Source organism: Crocodylus siamensis, chromosome 2, assembly GCF_052110815.1.
Source record: "Crocodylus siamensis isolate JL-2025a chromosome 2, ASM5211081v1, whole genome shotgun sequence".
NCBI classification, from domain to species: Eukaryota; Metazoa; Chordata; order Crocodylia; family Crocodylidae; genus Crocodylus; species Crocodylus siamensis.
The window spans coordinates 101,081,623-101,102,043 of record NC_143396.1 but is presented as its reverse complement, the minus strand read 5'-3'; the positions used below and the strand labels follow the sequence as shown (position 1 = coordinate 101,102,043).

The 20,421-nt window shown below is 43.9% G+C and overlaps 1 protein-coding gene across 1 annotated transcript; it reads left to right on the top strand.

The window, feature by feature from the left end:
* Positions 1 to 221: 221 nt before the first annotated feature.
* NOCT (nocturnin) lies at positions 222 to 18,760 on the top strand. The gene is made up of 3 exons (XM_090036541.1): positions 222 to 657; positions 14,538 to 14,807; positions 16,354 to 18,760. The coding sequence occupies exons 1-3, from the start codon at positions 483 to 485 to the stop codon at positions 17,187 to 17,189; spliced, it is 1,281 nt and encodes a 426-aa protein (XP_089892667.1). The 5' UTR covers positions 222 to 482; the 3' UTR covers positions 17,190 to 18,760.
* Positions 18,761 to 20,421: the final 1,661 nt, after the last annotated feature.

Genomic DNA, 20,421 nt, shown 5'->3' with positions numbered 1-20,421 from the left:
GAAAAATGTGGGAAACCGTGGGTTTTCCCTTGCCGGCTGGCAAAGTCCCAGCCTGTGCGGGGCTCCTTGTCCCCGCCAACCCAAACCCCCACTTCCCCATACACTGGAGGGCTGGGGTATGGGGGCAGCCTTCACCTCAGCGGCACTCGCACCCGCTGGCTCGCCCCAATGGCGCCGAGGAGCCCAGGCGGGCCCAGCCACAGCTCCCCGCCCGGCGCTAATCCGCCCGGGAGCCAGCGGCCTGGGGCCCAACCTCCCAGAAGAAGCAGGGCCCGCCCCGGCGCCGCCCGCTGCCAGGCAGGCCCGCAGCTCCGCGGCCGGAGGGCGGGGACTGGGGGCGGCGGGGCCGCCTCCCTGCGCTGGGCGGGGCCGGATGCGGCAGGCGCAGGGGCCAGGCCGGCTCCAGGCGTGCCGCACATCGCGGCCCCGCATCCCTCGCCTCGGCTGCCCGGACCTGCCGCTGCCGCTGCCGCCTCGCGATTATGTATCAGAGCCCGGCCCGGTCCCTGTGCTCGGCCCTGTCCGCTCTGTGCTGCGCCCCCGCCGCCGCGTCGTCCCTGCGGCTCCGCTCGCCGGCCGCGGCCAGGAGAGCGCGGTCCCCGCGCCGCGCCGCCGCCTCGCCCGCCCGCGCCGCGCCCGCAGCGGGCCCCCGCGCCGGTGAGTGCGGGCCCGGGGGGGACCGGCTGGGCTGGGCCGGGCCGGCCGGCTTCAAAGGAGAAAGGCAGGTGGGGCCGGAGGCCTCGTGGGTCAGATCGTGAGTTGGGTCTTCGGGGATTTTTAATCTAGCTGTAAAATTGCCACATCTGGCTGCCGTGGGGGGGAGGCGGTATCCCAGTTTCCACATCTAGCTGCCGGGGGAGGCAGTAGCCCAGTTTCCACATCTGGTGGCTGGGGGGGGGGGAGGCGGCAGCCCAGTTTCCACATCTGGCTGCTGGGGGGGGGGGAGGCGGCAGCCCAGTTTCCACATCTGGCTGCTGGGGGGAGGGGGGAATGGGGTGTTGCCAGATCTGGTTCCTATGCAGTTGTAGCCAACAGTTCTTGCAGATTGTATCAGAACCTCCACCGCTGATATGATGAGTGATAGCATAGTTGTAACATTAATTTTGGTAATGATATCATTCTGATTTGGGGAGGGGATTTTTAAAACAGAAAGTTTTTAATTTCTTGGTCTTTCTGGAACACTGTTTTTCTTGGTGTGAAAGCTAGTACTGCTTTTTCAAGCCTGAGTCAAACTCAAAAGTGAGGATGCTTGAGGTTAAAGTATCTTGGGATGTCCTCACCTACTTTGTCTGGGTATTGCATTACATGGGGTAGGAATACCAGGCCTGAGAACACACAGTCCTTAACTCTTCTGTACAAATGACGTAAGAGAAGACTTCAGTATACCCTATCTGAATTTTCTTGCTTGAATAAGATTTTAAATTGGATCATTCTAGCATCACCTTTTTTTCATAATCAACACATTTTATATAGACAAGTATTTCAGAAGGGGTGGGTTATGAAAGAAATCTCTTCTAGGATAATTAAAGCCACAGCAGTGCAACTCCCTAATATAAATGTACTGCACTGATATAAAGTGGAACTTAAATTGTGTTACCATCATTCATTAGTTGTGCTGTAAGGCTGGTAGCTGACAGACCTAACAATTTTTTGGGGAATGCTGAATGTTTCCTTTCACGGACTGATCCAGCTACTGCAATCAGTGAGGCTTTCTAGTGGCTTCAGTGGGAATTGGATCAGTCTCTTGGGCCCCCATTCTGCAGTGTGACCGAGCAGACTGAGCTGTGCACCTGCAGGGAACCCTGCTAATGAAACCGGTTCCAGGATTGGGGCATTTTCTTAGATGGTGATGACACTTGGCAGATATTATTACTGCTGAGGTAATTTTGCTGGACCATGCAGGTCTTCTGTACATGACATAAAAACCCTAAAAGAGTCTTCAGTTCACTTTCCTGTGTATTTTTAGGAATTAGTTTGGACTGAGGGTACAGGATGGGTTGGCCAGGCCCAACCTGCATCTGAATCATTTGTGACTTGCTTTCACTTCCATCTCCTCTTGCACCCTTTCAATCAGGTTATGGTTTAGGTGCTGGCTTCCAGGATGAAGCTGGCATTTCAGTCTCTCAGGTAAACATGGATAGCTTTTTAAAGAGCTGGGGAGTAAGATGGGGCAGTAGGGGAAGGGATTTTATTTCTCTTGTTTCCTGCTTTACGCCAAGTCAGATTTCCTGCCAGTATCTTCTAATGTTGCAGATCTCTGGTCTTCAGAGTGATAGTCATCTAGGGAGATTAAGATTTTATTTATAGAAGCTTATTTTGTCCTCGAGGAACCAGCGCTACTCTAACTAGAACTCTAGAAAAGAAACAAGTAGTCTACTCCTGTATAATTGCAATGAAGATCTAAGCAGCTGGCCCTGTGTAGGAATAACTCCATTTCTACCCTTCTGACTTGATTTTCTCAAATACAGGCAATGATTTTTGGAACACCCTGCCACGGCTGAGGAATGCATTTGTAGGATCATACCACTGGCACACTCCTTTTTATTTACAAGAAAAGTTAATTTCAGTGGTACTTACTAAGACATGGGGATTCCCCAGGGTCTGCTCTGAAAGTGGAAGCTGACATACTTATAGTGGGTCCTTGAGTTTCTTGTGGCCAATATAGCTCCCCATACTATGTAGTCCACAGCACAGCAGTCTGTTCATTCTTGCAGGGTAGTATCAAAGCACCCTGGCTTCAGTAGTGGCAGTTATGAGAAACCTGAGAAAGAGAGGCTAAACTAGGAAGGAAGCTGATGCATCGGAAAGAACAAGTGTGTTTAGAGTTGTCACGATCCAGGAAAACATTATTTGCATATTCCACCCAAGACTTTTGGGAAATCCAGATACAGGTATGAATCCTGTACCTTGAGTCTTTCTAGATCGTTGATTCTTCCTAGATCAGTTGCTGAAACTGCCCATTTGCTCCACCTTTTCAGGGCAACATACATGGTAACCGTTCTGAAATGCAGTGCAGTATACCCTTGCGGGAGGCTTCAGCTGCAGTTCTCTTCTTCGTGCTAGTGTGACCCCATTAGCTTTTACTATTTCCATTTCCATGCATTACTGAAAGCAGGAAGTTGGATGAGGCACTGATTTAGATCAGTGGTGCCCAACCTTTATGCCCCGTGGGCTGGATGAGCCATGTCATGGCCAGACCTGGTTGGGGCCTGGCCAGATTCAGCAAGTGGTGTGCTTGAAAATTTGGCAGTGGGGGAGGACTGGTAGTGTTAATCACACGGGGCTCCCCCACTGCCAAATTTCCTGATCTGTGGGGAGCTGCATGGGCTGGATGCCATGGCTCCAAGAGCCAGATTTGACCCGCAAGTTGGGGGTTGAGCACCTCTGATATAGATGGGCAGACTTTCATTGTATTGCTTTTAATTTGTCTTCAATGACTCACTGGGGTAGTTTATGAGTACTTCAAATACTCTGCACAGAAGGTAGTCATGCAGTTCCTGTTTTTAATAGGCTTGCCCAAATTTGTCATTTGTACAGCATGCAGGCACAGACTGGATGTAGGTGGAAAGAACATAGCAGTAGCCAGTTCCTGGGAGGGTGGGGGATGGAGAGAGACTGCAGAGAGCTGGATGTCTGTCGGAAAAACAAAGCCTGCTAATGTGAATTACTATTCTGAGATAAAAGAAATGCTTGCTTTAATTAAACAGACCACTAAGGACTGCGTGTTTCATTGAAAATAGAAACATCTGTTTTTTCCTATCTCCAAATGATCTATAATAACTTACGTAATTGTTCCTGTATAATGTGCTTTCTGTGCAAATTTAAAGCCCAAGGTGTGCGCAAGTAATTAAACCAGTTCCTTTATTTTAAGGAAATGACTTTGTGTACTATGTAAGAACAAGCAGTAGCTGAGGATGAAGTAAGGCAAATTGCTATAATTTGCCAAAGGTGCTGTTGAGCAATCTGCTCGTCTTGGAGGAACACTTCTGTGATGAACAATTCTTCCATCAGCATTGCTTGCCAGGCAGAACTATATGAGGGGGCTGAGTTAGACATTACTTGGAAGCAGGAAGTCTAATGCTTAGTCAGTCCTACAATTCTTCAGAAGGGCATGAATGACTCAGATACTTAAGTCTCATTTGCAGAGAATTGACTTGGGCCATGTCAGTTCAACTCCTCCCACCTTTAGCTAAATCAGCTATAGAAAAGGTCTGCATCCCAAATATGATTCATGTCAAGTATATACTTTATCATCTTTGCTTGTTTACTGTCCTATGGTACTGTAAAATTGTGATGTAAAGAAAAAAATAAATTGTTGCTCAGTGGCTAATGCTAGGAATCTTTTCAAAGCTCTGTCTCCTGTATGATGGCCTGTTCCTGGTCTTATAAAATAGTCAGTGTGCCTTTTGAGCCAGGTACAGATGTTATGATTTTGGTATGAGTGATCAGAAATCTATCTATGCCCATAACAGAACAGAAGTTTGGCTCATACAGACTGGCTTAAAAATGAAAAAACCCAATCTAAGATTTGCACTCCCCTCTCCCCCTGCAACCAGAGGGCAAATGCATGTTTTGTTTGCTGCAGATCTAAACTAAACCATGTACAGAAAACTGCATAACTTAGATTGATTCTGCCCCAGGCTTTTTAAATGTCTGTACCTAGCTGTAAAGTTCTGCCCCTGCATATTCCCAGAACTGCTGCTACCTTGACAAGTTTGGACAACTCTGCTCTAATCTGATATCTAAGGCCTATTTCTCTTAAAGGACCCAGTCTAGGTTAGTGTGCTCTGGGCAGGCCTAATGTGCATCATATTGAGCTCCAAACAAGCAGTAGCTATAGCTCCTTTCATTCAAGAATATGGCTGGTGTAGGAGGTGGTGATGATGATGATGGTGCTGCTGCTTTCCCTGCTACAATGGCTCAGTTGCTAGGGTGATTATTCAGGTTATGGGAAACCTTGGGCTGAGGCAGTTCAAGCACAAACTTGCATCTCCCAGAAGAATACCCTTGTCGCTAGGCTTTAGGCTAGGTTGGGTGGGAGTGCACTATGTACGACCACTGGGTCATTGTGCAAAAAGGGGGTTGGGGGTTGGAAATCAAGATTCGTTAGGCCACAGAGAGAATTCACAGAAGGAGAATGAGTGTCTAGTCCAGTGTTTAATGCACTCACCTGGGACAGGGGATACCCTGGTTCCGTAAGCTATCTCCCTGAGGCTGAGAAGGGAATTGAACCCAGGTCTCCCACAGTCTGATAGTGGGCCCAAGCTACTGGCTTCTCTGCCATCTTAAAATAGGTGTCCTCTGCTTCATCCTGGAAAGTCAAGTTGTAGCCCAGGACAGACCTTGGAGCTGTGAATCCTGACCTGATGTAGATGCTATCTTGTAGCCTAGAGTTAGGCCCCTAAGCTACTAAGAGCTTAAATACACCCTCTTTGTTCAGCATTTCACATAAGGCTTCTTTGGAAAGCTCCCTGTACAGTGTTCTGGCTGTTTTGAATCCTGCTCTAAGGCACCTGCCTCTCCCCTTGCATTACAGAAAGAGCATAGGTACCTTAGGATTGAAGATTCCACTTGGGAGCCAGGCCTCTAAATGGGTTGCAGTGAGTTGCAACCCTGACTCCTGCAATATCCAGTCCCTTTGTAAAGCTCTTATTGATGTGGTAAAGGTCCATGCTCTTAATTCTGAAAGTCCCACACATGAACCCTGCTGTTGGCCCAACATACACAGTATGATCCGATTACCTAATGCTACTGCTTCTCATACACTACAGACGGGAGCAAAGCACATTCCACTCTGTTTGTGCTCTCTTGGGCCAAGGAAGCCGTTTATGCAAGATGTAGCTTCTGCCCATGGAACCTTTTGCTTCCTATGGACCATGAAATATCTGCAGTGAATAAAGCAAGGCCTGTCAGTTCTAAGTCTGGTTTTCCCTGTTACAGGGTGGGAGGAACAGTGTGTCAATTCCTGTATTCAAAAGTCAGAGGCCATAGCTCAAGAAGTAGCCATATAGATGCATAAGATCTGCACCTGGCAATATTTGTCTTTTAAGGTATGGTTGAAACCAAACAGTTAACAGGACTTATGAACAGTTTGTCTGTGCATACAGCTTCTCATAATATCAAGGGTTATGTACAGCCTTGGACTCTACCCCTTTGTTCAGATTCTTCTACCACCCCTGTTTACTTAACTGGCCTGAAGAAGGGGTGGTGTGTTCTGTTTTTATTAACAGCACATGTAGTCATGAAACAGATCTGCAGAGTTGACATCCCTTGTTGCAACATCACCTGAAGAATGTCTCTCCCATGCTGTGCACCCCACCTCTAAATTGCAAGATCAGTTGTAATTTGTGTCTGGTTGGCACTTTGTGGTACTGCCAAGTTCTGAGAATTCAGTCAAAGGGGCAGCTGATAAACTCTCTACTAACAGGCTGCCAGTGAGTTCACCTGAACTGTAAGCTCTTCAAACAGCAACCTTGTACTTGCCTTGACACCATGCACACCTTTGGCACTGTGAGAACAGCAAATAAAGCAACTTGTCAGTGCTGAAAGGAAGGGTGTATGCTGCTGGTGTGTCACTACTCCCTCACAACTCTAGATGCAGGTGGAAAAATGGTTCACAACACTTCAGCTATCCCTTTCTAAGACTCTTTTGCAAGAGCCCATCTATTCCCTATGTCATCTGCTCTCGGGCAACTTAACTGAGTGCTCCAGAGTGTCATAGGAAACCCCCTGTTCCTGGTACCCTTCAACCAACTTGCTTTCTCTGCCAGCCTCCAGAGTGTCCTGTGGAAACTTTCCTGCTCCCTTCAGCTTCCTTATGTCGAGTTGGCCTCTCTCCTTTATTGGCAAAATGCTGAGCCATTATGGGTAAGCCTGAAGGGCCACCGATCCTATAAATGAAGGATTCTCTGGGATCAGATGAAGTACAGAATCTATTTAAGCCTGGGAAGTTTCCCTTAATGATGTGCTATTCTCAGAAGAGGATGGTATCTGTGATCATACAGATCTTTTTCCCCTCTGACAAGAAGCTGAGGTTACTTTGATGCTTAGAGCTTGCAGATATGCAATTTCCAGCTTTACCTATTGTAACTTGTTCTCACTATGAGCCCCTTGCCCCTGTCTTTAGGTAATTTTTCTTGTTCTCTAGCCTCAGTCTACTTTTGGACAGGGCAAAGATCAGTGCAGGGGCTTTCACTTGTGTGTCAGTGTTAATCAAAATGCAGCCTGCACAAGGTCCAACATGGTACTATAATAGCATTAATGAGATATAGGATTTATAGCAGGGATAACTGTGTCAGTGGCCTAGAAGAAAGAAGCTTGCAACTCATGGATCACAGCATGATATTTGGGGTACCTTAGATCCATTATGTGGTACTAACATACTATCTGGTGCATCATGCACTGAGAAATGTGCCAGGGGATCTCTGAGACTACCAAAAGCCCTATTACCTTCATTGGATTGAATTGCTTGCCCAGTTCAGGATGGCCTAAAACCATCCCTAACTGTAGCCAATACATGCCTTCCTTTCATTTGCCCATTCTCCACATGGTAATAGAAAAGTCAGAGACTTGCCCTGACTATTTTTGTGGCCATTTAAGCTACAATGCCTGCTTCTAAAAAAAATAATAATAATAAGCAGTGTTTCTTAGTGTTTCAGTGTCTCAAGAACAGGTGAAAACTTGCCAAGACTGCACAGTACTGACTAGCTTTCAGCTGCTGCTGCTGCTTCTGGGAGAGGACTGCTGTTTCTGAATACAGGTGTCTTGTTTTCAAGCAGCCTGAGGATTTAGCAGATTTTTTCCTATTCTAACATAAAAGCAGCAGAGGCATAAACAGGAGAACTATAATCCTGCTTCTAACTTCAGTTCCTGCTGCAAAATATTCTTACTGCTTACTGCCTAAAGCATTGGGCATTATCCAACCTATGTATAAGTCTGAAATACTGAATTTAAATATGCTGGGAAAGTGAGATTACCTCTGTGCACCTGACAAGTGATGCTGTTTCTAGGGGCCAAAGACACTGCAGGCTTATGCAGCATACAGTGCATTTTTTTGTATTTTTAGACTTGTTCATTTGTTACCCTAGACAAAAACAGTCTTTGTCATGTATTCTAAACCAATTCCATTTGTTAGTGCTGTGGTTCAAACTAGCAAGCAGTTGGCATATAAATAGTGTTTAAAAAACAGCTGGAGGTTTCAACCAGAACACAGAAAAAAACCTTTTAAACTCCAAAAGGATGAAAAAACTTTTCAGTCCCAAAATGTCTCTGAGTTGTGAATAAATACATTGAGCTTATAATGACATTGTATTGATAATCATTGCTAGTGGAATACGGAGTACTTTTGATAGTCTTTGAACATCAGCCAAATGCTCAGGCAGCTTGCTTGCCTTTTTGATACCAAATATGTCCAGATAACCCACATATTGATAAGCATGCATAACAAATCCCATCTAAGATCTCCTTGTAGATTTTAACACATTGCTCATCGTAGCAGCCAAACAAAGTGATCTAGAAAGGATTCCCCTTTAAACCAATTTCCCTAAAATATTCCAGGCCTTGATTGTATGTTTGAAATAGTTCTGCAAGTGCCCATTAGATGTCACTACTTGGCCAGCTTGTGCCGTAAAGAACATTCGTGTGACGTTGAAGCTTACGTTTCTGTGCACTTCACCATTAGACTGTTCACTGTATTCACTCTGGTGCGTTCTTGCAGCTTATCAGGTGTGTATGCATGATAACTATGATTGTTTGCCACTTTGGGACATTGTGGGAATGTTACTAAACCTACGCTTAGCTTAAATGGCTCCACTCTTGGTGAAACTATTTAGAAGCTTCTCTGTGTATGTGGTATGTAAATGTTAGCTAGTCATTTAACAAATGTAAGATGGCCTCTCTCTCATTTTATCAGAAATGAAAATTAATAGCTAAAGTAATTCTTTAAACTGAATGTTTTTAATTTTACCAGTTGTGGGCCTAAGGGCCCTAAATAAGAACGAATTAAGTGCGAAACTGGCTATTCTAGTTACACTACTAACAAATTTATTTAAAAAAAATACGTGTATTTGTCATAATTGGAGAGCAAAATAAGGGTGGGGGGAAGCCCATTCTTTCAAGAGAATCACTTTGGACCCCACTTTCCACGGATTAGAAATGTATATCATTTTCCTTGAATGATAAAAGTACTACTACTTGTTTCCTATTGTGCCCTATAGTCAAGGAGAAGAGTGAAATACTTTGTCTTAAGGTATTTGTTTCACTTATGCAGTACTTCATTATGCAGGGAATAGGACTAAATGAGATCAAAAGTAGAGGAAAGGCATAAATAGGGGAGAAAATAAACTATTTAAAAAATATCCAGATAGTATGAACACACTTAAATAACCAAGGCTTGATTTGAAAGTCACATCAAAATGTCAATAAATAAATAATATCCCCTAATCCAGCAAGAACTTACTGCCTTCCACTAGACCTACTGCAGCACAAAAAATAGTACTGATCAAATCAGTGACAGTTATTCTGAAAACCATGCTGAGGCACCAGTAGGAAATGGTAAAGATACCATTTGCTCTTCTAAATGAAAAATAGAAAGTCTTTTTATTGAGGAGTAACACAGGAAACTGAATGTGGTGTTTTTGTTCTGAAAACTCATCCAGATAAGGGAAGGGAATTTTCTTGTTGGTCTCTTTTTCCATATCTAATAAGCTCAAATAAAATATGTGGGTATCCTTAAACCTCTCTCACTGCCAGCCTTACACACTGAACCCAAGCTTTGTAAGTCAACCTTTGATCCTTGCCATGCTTCACATGTTGTTTAGTTCTCTGGGGGGAAAAAATACTATATTCTTGCAGTGTCCTTGTCTCTTTTTAAGAGGCTTGCATGGGTACACCTATTAAAATCTTAGCTGCTTTCTATTCCATCAGCCGTAGCTGGTTGAGCTTTCCCAAACTATGAGCGCAAAGTTAACAGGTCAGCATGTCTGACTGGTGATTACAGTTGTGGGTTAGCAGGCGTGACTGATTTACGCAACAGGTTTGCTGCTTATGCAATAAAATGTCATTTCATACGTAGTTACTGCCTAGAACAAAGGCATCATTTACTTTCCATCCCTGTTCTAGTTCTTGCTGCTAACAAAGTAATCCCTCTGGAAAACCTGATAGGAGCATAGTTAGGGAGGGCTTCTGTCAAACAAGCCCCAACCTGATCTTTTTCTGACAAATTGGAAAGAGATTGAATAAATACCTCTAGCCAGATAAGTTGCTTGGGATGTTCTGCAGGGCCCCCGAAGGGAGCCTAGGGAACTGTGGACTGGATCACATCAAAACGTGCATTGGGCTTTAAATGACCACAGTGTTATTTCCAGGTTGGCAAGCTGAATGTTTTCAAGTTGACCTTATAATAAAAGGAAGAGAGAAAGCTGAGGGTGACAATCACATGCATAACTTTGCTTAGATAAACACCAGGCACCGGGAGATGCCCAGTATAATTGGGCATCCTTTGTGGTGTTCATGGACACTTGAAAATATAGTTGTGTGAACCAGAAGAGATGGCAGCTCCCTGCCCAACCACCCCAGCCTGCTGTCACCTGAGTTTAGTGAGAGCTGCTTTCTCTACTACAGCTGCAGGCTCCTCTGGTCTTGAACAGGGCACAGCCAGACCCAGAGAGGACTTCTGGGGCCACTCAGAGAAAAGGGGGCACGAAGGGCAGAGTTGTAGGGTTTCATTGGAGATGAGCAGAAAAGAAGTACAGGGGAACACAGATTGTTGTGTAGGATGCAGGTGAAACGGCTGCCTGCAAGAACAAGGGGTTGCTAAGGATGGGGGAGCACTGTTGAATAGGGTGAATCATGGGCTGGAGGGTGGCTGGGGAGCAGTTTGGAGAGGCTTTGTTAAATTAAAGGTTGGAGTTGCAAAGGCAGATGAGCAGGATGAAGTGGGGGGAAAAAAAACCTTGGAGAAAAAAATCCAAGGAAGAGATCTTCCTCCTAAGGCAAGATGGAAGAGGAGGAAGAGATCGGGTCGGTGGGAACATCTGACTCGACACTTGTGAAAATCTGGCCCCTTAGGAGCAGCTTTGAGTCTAAGCTTAGACACTAAGTGATGAGCAGGATTGCTTATTTACTCAGGCTGGTCTCTACGCAGGAAGACCACAGATAGAAAGCATCCAAATAGTTGCACAATGAATGCCATCTCAGTTAAATGATGTACAGATGAGGTAAATGAGCACTGACTGAACTTTGCTTTCTGTCCTTATTCCCTAGAAATCAATTCAGTGGATTTCTACCATGACCCGTCATTTAATGCAGGGAGGGGAGGGAGGAATGTTGTACTCTGCTGATTGTTGATCAGATTTTCTTTCCCCTTTCCTCCCTCTGTCAAAATTAGTCCCTTTGGTATTTTGGAGACATTGTAGCTGTATAACCTGCAGAGATCAGCCATTCTTAGTAGCAAGCAAATAAGTAGGAACAGGATTTAGTTACTTTAGTTGGGTCACTTCAGAGAGGCAGCATGGTGGAGAGGCTAGAGCATTGGCCATCACATTGGGATGAATGAATTCTAGTTCTGATTCTGCTACTGATGACCAGCGTGACCTTGACTGGAAAAGTTGTTTCATGTCCTGCTTTGCATCTGTCCTGTTTGCTTAGAAAATCAGGGACTGTTTTGCTTCCTGGCATAACAGATCCCAATTATGGTTGGGATTCCTTTGTTTCTGTCCCAGTAGCAGCTAATCTCACCTGCTTGAGTTCTGAAAACAGAAATGAAAACTTTCACTCTGAGGCTGTGGAGCCTCAGGGGAGAGGGAAGATACTGAGCAGAAAATAATGAGGCCTTTTGAGGCATTTACAATTCCTGTCTCATATCAGACTTCCCTGCAGATGGCAGTGGTGGATTGGTACTTCGTGTAGAGGAGGGAGGAGTTTTTGTTTTATGGACTCAGTACGTTTAGTTCCAGCATGAAATATTTTTGAAAAGAATCTTAGTGCATGAGCTGTATTCTTCAAAGCTGCTTGTAGAGGTTTAGCATTAAAATGTATGAATACAATACTATTTTTGGTGGCTTCCAAATTGCATCAGGTCTAGGAACAAAGGTACAGACTCCAAACGTACCCATATATTGCTTAGAAAACTTTGGCGTTCTACACTCCACCACCATCATGGCTGCAGAGTTAAAATTAAAGGGCACAATAGCAACAGATAAATGAGACGTATCTTTTTCATTACAAACTAAGAACATACATAGGTGGCAAGGAAGTGCCACTTTTAATTCTAGAAAAGCTAGTGTCAGTAGTCTCTATCTAGAAAATACATATGTAGGATATATGAATCCTGCAGACTTAGGAAAAGGATTATTTAAGATTAATCTCTTCTCAGAAGATGTGAGGAGTTATGAGTTCTCATTTTTGCAGTACTGCTTGAATCTAACTGCAGAGAGAGATTGTGCAACTTACAGAAGTTACTGGCTAAACTCACCTTTGAAGCTTTCACTCAGTTGTCAGAGCTTTCAGAAAGTTCACATCTCTTCTTTAAGTGGGACTTGATGGAAAGCAAAACACCGGAGACCTGGGCAATTGGAAGAAATTCCATACGAAATATCTCTAGTTTAAATAGGAACTCCTGGAATGCATCAGGGTTGGTGATTTTTCAGCCAGAAAAATGTGCTGGATAGATTTTTGTGTAATTTGAAATCTGAAACAATCCTTTCCCTGGCACACTTTTTATTTCTAATACAGGGAGAGACTTTTGCATGACACGTTACAATGAAAAGGTGATAGGGTGGTGATTAGAGGTAATCAGAAAGCTTTTTGAAAATGTATCTTAGTTTTATTCTGAGGAAATTTTCTTCTGGAAGGGTTTTGAAGTCTAAGGCTTTGTGGCCATATAAAGCATCTCTCTTACTACAGCTTACTGGGTAGGATTTTGGATGCCCTGATTTGTACTAGAATTAGAATTAATTAGACTGGGGAAGAACAAGACTATTCTGATTCAGGGCTTGAACCCAGGTCTCCCCATCCCAGGTCAGTGTCCTAGTTACTGAACTGTAGTGTTAGGTACTTTCACTGTCATCATGTCTACGAAATCTATGACTTTTTAGGGCTGGAAGGGACCTTGGAAGATCATCAAGTGCAGCCCCCTGCCCTAGGGGCAGGAAGTCAGCTAGGGTCAAAGGATTCCAGCAAGATATGCTTCCAAACGTTTCTTAAAAGAGTCCAGAGTAGGTGCTTGTGCCAGCTGTGGAGGGAGTCTATTCCAGGCCTTGGGAGCCCAGACAGTAAAGAAGTTTTTCCTTATGTCCAACCTAAAACAGTCTTGAAGGAGTTTGTAACCATTGGACCTTGTCATCCTTTGGGCTACTCTGAGAACTCTGAACACCCAGATCACCCCCAGCTGAAAAGCTGTGGTTTGGATCTTCAGCAGACATTTTGCCAAAACTTCGTTTTTTGCAAAAAATGTTTTGAGTCTGTTTCAATTTGGAACAGAAAGAAATGTTGATAAAGATGTCCATAGTGAACATCTATGAATATCTTCCACCTCCAGGTGAAATCTTTGTTTTAAATCACTTCTAACCTAACCAGTGAGTATTCCCCCTGCCACCCCTTCTGAACACTGTAGGGCCAGTTTCTGCAGGATTCAATTCCAGTGATCGTATTTTACAAACCATGGCAGTCCTTGGCTTTCACAAATCTTGTTACATCTTGTATAGCTAATAGTTCTTCCTGTAAATTCTGATAATTTCATCTATTGTCTCTCTTATCCATTTGAGGTGAAGTCACAATGGGAAGCATATCTCTGATCTGAATTGCTCAGTTGCATGTTCACATGCACCTTTCCTGCAGTTGGTGCAAGGCAGTCAATCTGAATTATTTGGAATGTGGCACCCATAAGATGTGAATAAAACACCTGGCTTTGAACAAAGAAGATGGATACGGAAGTTGAACAGGACTATATTAATAGGTTTTTCAGCTCAAATTGCTAAAAAGAAAATGTTAGGATAGAAGCTTTTGGAAGAACAGCACTAAAATGGGAGAAACCTTGAAGGCTGCCTATGTCTACTAGCCTTCTGATTTCAAACCAAGAGTAAATAGCCCGGAAATGAGTAGACCAGTTACCAAAATACCTCTCACTGCCAACACCCAACTAGGTGACAAACTGATGTAAAAGACCTAGAAAACGTTTAAAAGGCAAAGGTGTTCTTCTTCACTAATGCACTTAATTTGTAACTTAAGTACAGTCGTATTAATTTCAACTAATTTTTTTGAAAAGACAAATCTTCCTCCTCCCTGCCTTTTTAATATCTTATTTCTTCGAAGTACAATGTAACTTTGAGAAACAGTCCTTACTGACTTGCACTTCTTTTTTGCAGCCTTTTAAAACATTCCTACACATGAGGATTAAATTCCAGGAATATTGGTATTGCTACCCAAAGAATCAATAGTCTACCCTGTCTTTGTGAGGAATTTTCAATCCTGGATGTGAAAGGGGGATGCAGGGGAAGTTGATCAGACTTGATGCTGAACTTTGACTCCTTCCTTTCCAGTACATTCCATGGGAAACAGTACAAGCAGGCTGTATAGCGCTTTTGCTAAGACACTAAGCAGCAGCGCAGTCTCCCACCATCGGGAATATTTGGAGCAGTCTGATGCGGAACAGCTGGATCCCATAGATCCTAAGGAGCTGCTTGAAGAATGCCAGGTGATTCTTCAGAAGCGCCCTCCCCGTCTCCAGAGAGACTTTGTGGACCTGAGGACAGATTCCATCAGCAGCCATCACTCCATTAGGGTCATGCAGTGGAACATTCTTGCACAAGGTACGAATCCCCAGTGAACCTCAGGTTTGAGGCAGCCTCTTAAAACCATAAGCGGTTGAAAGCAAATTCTGTGTACGTGGATTTAGCAGCTGTAGTGTTTCCACACAGTTGTAAAGGGGATTGGGAGGAGCACGGTAGCAAAAATCACATAACACACACTCTCTTCCTCATTCCTGTAGTTGTAACCCTTAAAGGTACTGCTCTGTTTCCCCATCCTTCTGAGTTCGAGGCACTTCCATTTAACTCCCAGGATCACTTCCAGAGCAGCTGGCAAAAAAGAATGGTTGAGGGGTGGCCTGTTTTTTGGAAGGTTCCTAGTGAAGATACAGACTACAGTTCTGTAGCAGTTGATAAAATGTTTGTTAGATTTGCTTCACTGTTTGTGAAAGTCTTGTCATTTGTCTTATTCCTATTTAAAAAGCCAAATTTTAAATGCTTGGAATTATTGTAAGAATTAGTGGCATTTGTCTGAGCCTTTGCAGGTAATGGGGAAGGGACATGGCTAGTGGCGTACCAATAAGGGGGGCATGCCTCCAAGGGTACTCTGCCCCCCCCAGAGGCACTTTCAGTTTTGCTGCTGGCATTTCTTGGGTTCAGCAGGTGGCTGCCGGGAGACCACCCCTTCCCCTGCGCTCAGTGATCAGTCGCAGGGGGCAGGGCACAAATGAATTGGCCCCCGGGCACTGGAGACCCACAGTATGCCACTGCACATGATGCTCACTCGCTCGCTCTCTTAAATCTTACTGAGACTTTCAAATGTTGCCACACTAGATTCTGTGCTTTAGCACTTGCCAACTGATGAGGCAATTCAATAGCATGGGAGAGGCTGACAAAAAAAAATCATGTGAGAATTTGGTAGTCACATGCATTACGCTGGCAAATCTGTTGAAAGTGATGATGACTTGGAGATGCCCAGTTCTACTTGATACTTTCTAGTTTAGACATGCCACACTTCTGACAATCAGGGCCCGTACAAGTTTCTTGGGCTGGGCATCCAAAATTGCAAGTCACTCAAAAACAAACCAACCAAAAAAGCACCAACCCAGGCCACCATGTATGTAGCATGAATGCATATTTCTCATGGGCAAAGCAAAGATGGTTGCAAAGCCAGCGGGTTGATGCCCATCATATTACTGGTACTGGAACAAAATGGGCAGCACTTAATCCTTTTCTTGATTTCAAGGAGAATGGGATTTACAAGTAGGATGGAAGGAATTTGTATTTCTAGCCAGTGTGGCTAAGAGGGGTACCATGAACATTTTGGAACAGAATGCAGACAGATATCCCTGGTGTAGAAATGTGATGCTACAGCTCTTACTTATGAGCATCCTAGAAAGTTAATGAATTCTTGGTATCATGCACAGTCAACAAGCCTTACAAACCGCATGCGTTCAGCTTCAATCCACCAACATCCGTTGGTGATTTGAATAAAACTTTGAATAGAAATTTGAGTACTTCACGGAAGCCTTATGTCTCCACAGGTGTGAGGGAAAGGAGAAGTTGGTTTACTTAAGCAATTAATATTCACGACCTCTTTTCATTACAGCTCTTGGGGAGGGCAAGGACAACTTCATCCAGTGTCCCATGGAAGCTCTCAATTGGGAAGAGAGGAAATGTCTCATTCTGGAGGAAATCCTTGCCTACAAACCAGATATCTTGTGCCTGCAGGAAGTGGACCACTACTTTGACACTTTCCAGCCACTCCTCAGCCGATTGGGGTACCAGTCTACTTTCTTCCCAAAACCCTGGTCCCCATGCTTAGATGTTGAACATAACAATGGCCCAGATGGCTGCGCCTTGTTTTTCCTGAAAGACCGTTTTGAACTAATCAACAGTGTTAATATTCGGCTAACTGCAATGAAGCTAAAAACCAACCAAGTGGCCATAGCTCAAACGCTAAAATGTAACGAAACTGAGAAGCTGTTCTGTATTGCTGTCACTCACTTGAAAGCTCGAACTGGTTGGGAGAGATTTCGATCTGCACAAGGCTGTGATCTTCTTCAGAACCTCAAAAATATTACCCAAGGAGCAGAGATCCCTTTAATCATCTGTGGAGATTTCAATGCTGAGCCCACTGAGGAAGTGTACAAGGAGTTCTCCAACTCCAGCCTCAATCTGAACAGCGCTTACAAACTCCTCAGTGCCGATGGGCAGTCTGAACCGCCTTACACTACATGGAAGATCCGGCCCTCTGGAGAGTGCAGGCACACACTGGATTATATCTGGTATTCCCAGCATGCCTTGAATGTGAACTCAGCCCTTAGCTTGTTGACTGAAGAACAAATTGGACCCAACAGGCTGCCATCATTCAATTACCCTTCAGACCACCTGTCTTTGGTGTGTGACTTCAGCTTTAATCAAGAGCCTGACAGGCTTTTATAATTGGCTTGAACTCAATACCGCATTGCAGTGTCTTAACTCACCATTTTATTAAAATTGTTTATGCATTTAGAAATTATTTAAGGACTGAGAAATATTGATGATTTACTGTATCTTTCAAGTGTGTACTTGGAAGTTAACTTTTGCCATTAAGACCTTTTTTTTTTTATAATTTAAAGCCTCCAAGGGAGGAAAAAGGAGTTGACTGCCAGTTTTTTAGTTGTGGAGATCTTGTTTCTACTGTCTTCTGAGTTGAATAATTGGAGGGGAAAACTGAGCTCATCTTCTTTTCAGTACATTTTAGGTCTGAGGATTTATTGATCCTGTAATGAATGTGCAGGTCTCTAGTACTTTAAGAATTTAGATTGTGTGTGTGAGTGTACATAAAACCACTTGCCTGGATAGTACGCTGTTTATTTAATGTTAAGCTTGCGTGTGTACCAAATGTATAGTGATGCCTTTCCAGTGAGAGATTTTGTTTTTTAACTTTTCATATTGCAATGTAAAGCCTAAGTGTAGGAAACTTACTACATTTCAGATAGCCCTATAATATTTCTTAAATCTTTTAGATGAAGAAATGATTTTTTTAAAGAATGGGAACCATGTCCCCAAAGCCAGGGTTATGACATGTCCTGTTTCAGTAAGAGTAGCTCAAGTATAGAGGTAACTAGTGTAGTGGTCTTTTAATTTTTCCACACATGGGCTACTGGTGCATCCCGAGAGAGAGCGTGGTCTCCCACGGCTAATCGCCAAGCACAGAACCACCAGCAGCAAAACCAGAAATGCAATTCTGCCGGCAATTCCGGTTTTGTGGCTGGCGCTTCCCGGGGGTCTACATGCGCCCTCTACACATCACCAGTGTTTCCAGATAAACTCTGTGTCAGTCCTCACATGGCCTGTGGGGTACATATAGAGTAACTGGCATTTTGTACCTCCTTCCCTTTGGAGGACACCTTTTTCAAGGAGTACTTTGTGTGTCAGCTTTAAGTTTTACACTTCTGACCTGTTTAAAATTATAGTTATTTATTTTAAAAGCTTTACTATTTATAAAAGTCTGATTTATCTGTGTTAAAAGGATTCTCTTGATGTAGCATTGTCTAAAAAATTGATGCTGGGATTTTCTTTAAAGAAAAAAAAAAAAGACACTTAATTTATTGAGGGGTTAGTGGACCTGCACTTGACTTGATGTCTAAGGACAACAAGACTTGTTAGAAGCCTTACATCCCCATTTTTTGGGGAAAGAGGAACTCTAGTAAGGTACTTAACTTACGGGTGGGCAAATATTAGTATAAACTCTTGTCAGCCTTGCAAATTGTACAGCACTCTTTTCCACTAAGTAGACCTCATACTTGTGAGATTATGACTACTATATTGAGCAGAAAGAGGGAAGCTGGGAATGGCGGTAAGAGCAGGGAATCCCGTTGAGTTGACTTTCAGAAAGAATACATATGCACAGAGGGCAAAAATACCAAGCGCAAGCAGTATTTTATTTAAAGTTATTAATCCATTATGAATTGTAAATGTTCCAGCTACATTCATAAATTGTCTCTTTTTTTAATAAAAGAAGAATACAATGTGGTATCGTACTGATCTGTTGGAGCTTGTAAGCTGCTGTCAAGAAACTAACAGCATAAATGATGCCCTATGGCTAAAACTACCAGCATACTAGAAAATTCCTTGGTGGGGATGAAACAGAAAGGCAGTCACATTTCTCAAACAAAACTCGAGAGAAGTATCTGAATGTCCTGGTTTTCTCCTTCCCTGGTTATACCCCAAAATGCCATCTTAATTTTACAACAGTTTATGGCTGGATTATTGTAGGAACCTTAACAGATATGCTTACATCTCACATTATAGCTCCACAGGCTCTCTACCTTTTCCATTGCCCCAACCACAAAGTACCATGGGGCGCATCCACATGTGCTGGCACATATCGCGCCAAGTTTATTACTTCTGGGTGTTGCATTTATATATGCCCCTGGGACCACAGCACGTTGAGCCCAGTCAGAACAGCCCTGGCTGCCAGGGGGCCCAGTGGGGTCAGCCTGCCAGCCTGGGGCTGCTCCCACCCAACTCAGTGTGCTGCAGAGGGGCTGACTGGAGAACAAGGGTGCTCCAGCGTGGGGCTAGTCAGCAGGCAGCCCCACACTGATGCACCCTTGTGCCCCAGCCAGCCCAGTCAGCATCTACACATACATTGCTGTGCACAGCTCTGCAGCAGGATATTACTTGCTATTTACAGGTACTAACCTGCTGCAAAGTTTATTAGTCTCCGACAATCTGATAGGGCCACACATGTGAACACAGAGATGTTTACTGCAGAGCTAATTAGGCAACTGCAGTAAACATCTGGTATAGACGAGCCCAGTGTTTCCCTTCTATTACGTGCAAAAATTAAGAAAGACCCATAGATGCAAGCATTTACTTTGGTGTTACTATGGCGTGGAGGCTGCCTTTGCTGTAGCAGAGAAGCAAACAGTGACAAATGTTACGGGTAAGAAGGTAAACATCTACTGCTGTTTGACGAGGGATTTGGCTTATACTGATTGTTTTCTCAGACCACTGCCTATATTACCAGTGAAGAAGGCTCATCCTATCCTGTCTTTTGCTAAAAAGTCCTTCAAAGTTCTAATTTTACATTAGTATCTTATCTTAGCCACATTTTCATTCTCTCTTTTGCAGTTTCCTGTTGGACTGGTCAGATGAGGTCAGATCTAAAAGGATCAAGTTTTTCTGTAGGGACCCAGTCAAACTAAGTACCCTAATAACACTTCCACTGCACCCACAGAACTGTGTTGATCACTGCTATAATATGGCCCTCTACTTCAACTCTGATGCATCTCATTCTTAGCTGATTTAAACTTGAGTAACTAACTTCAATTTGCATTGCCTCAGTAAAGACCTTTTATCTTTCTGCTGCTCCATTTAACATAGGGCTCTTGCTTGGTTCATCTGCATAATAATGAAGTCTGCAAGGTGGTATTTACAAGAGCCAAGTGTTCTTGTAGGTAAAGATGACAGATCCAAAAATGGACTTGGATAGAAAGGTTGTACCCCAAGGTGAGAATGTTTGGTGAAGCCCCCATTAAGCTGACACCTAACTCTGAAGGTACCCAAACTTCATAGGCTTGCCCTGAGGAGCCCAGCGATTAAGTATGTGGAGCTGCAAACATGTCTATAGCACCACATACCACACCAGCAGGTGGTCTCCATGCTGCAAGGGCATGCGCTGCTC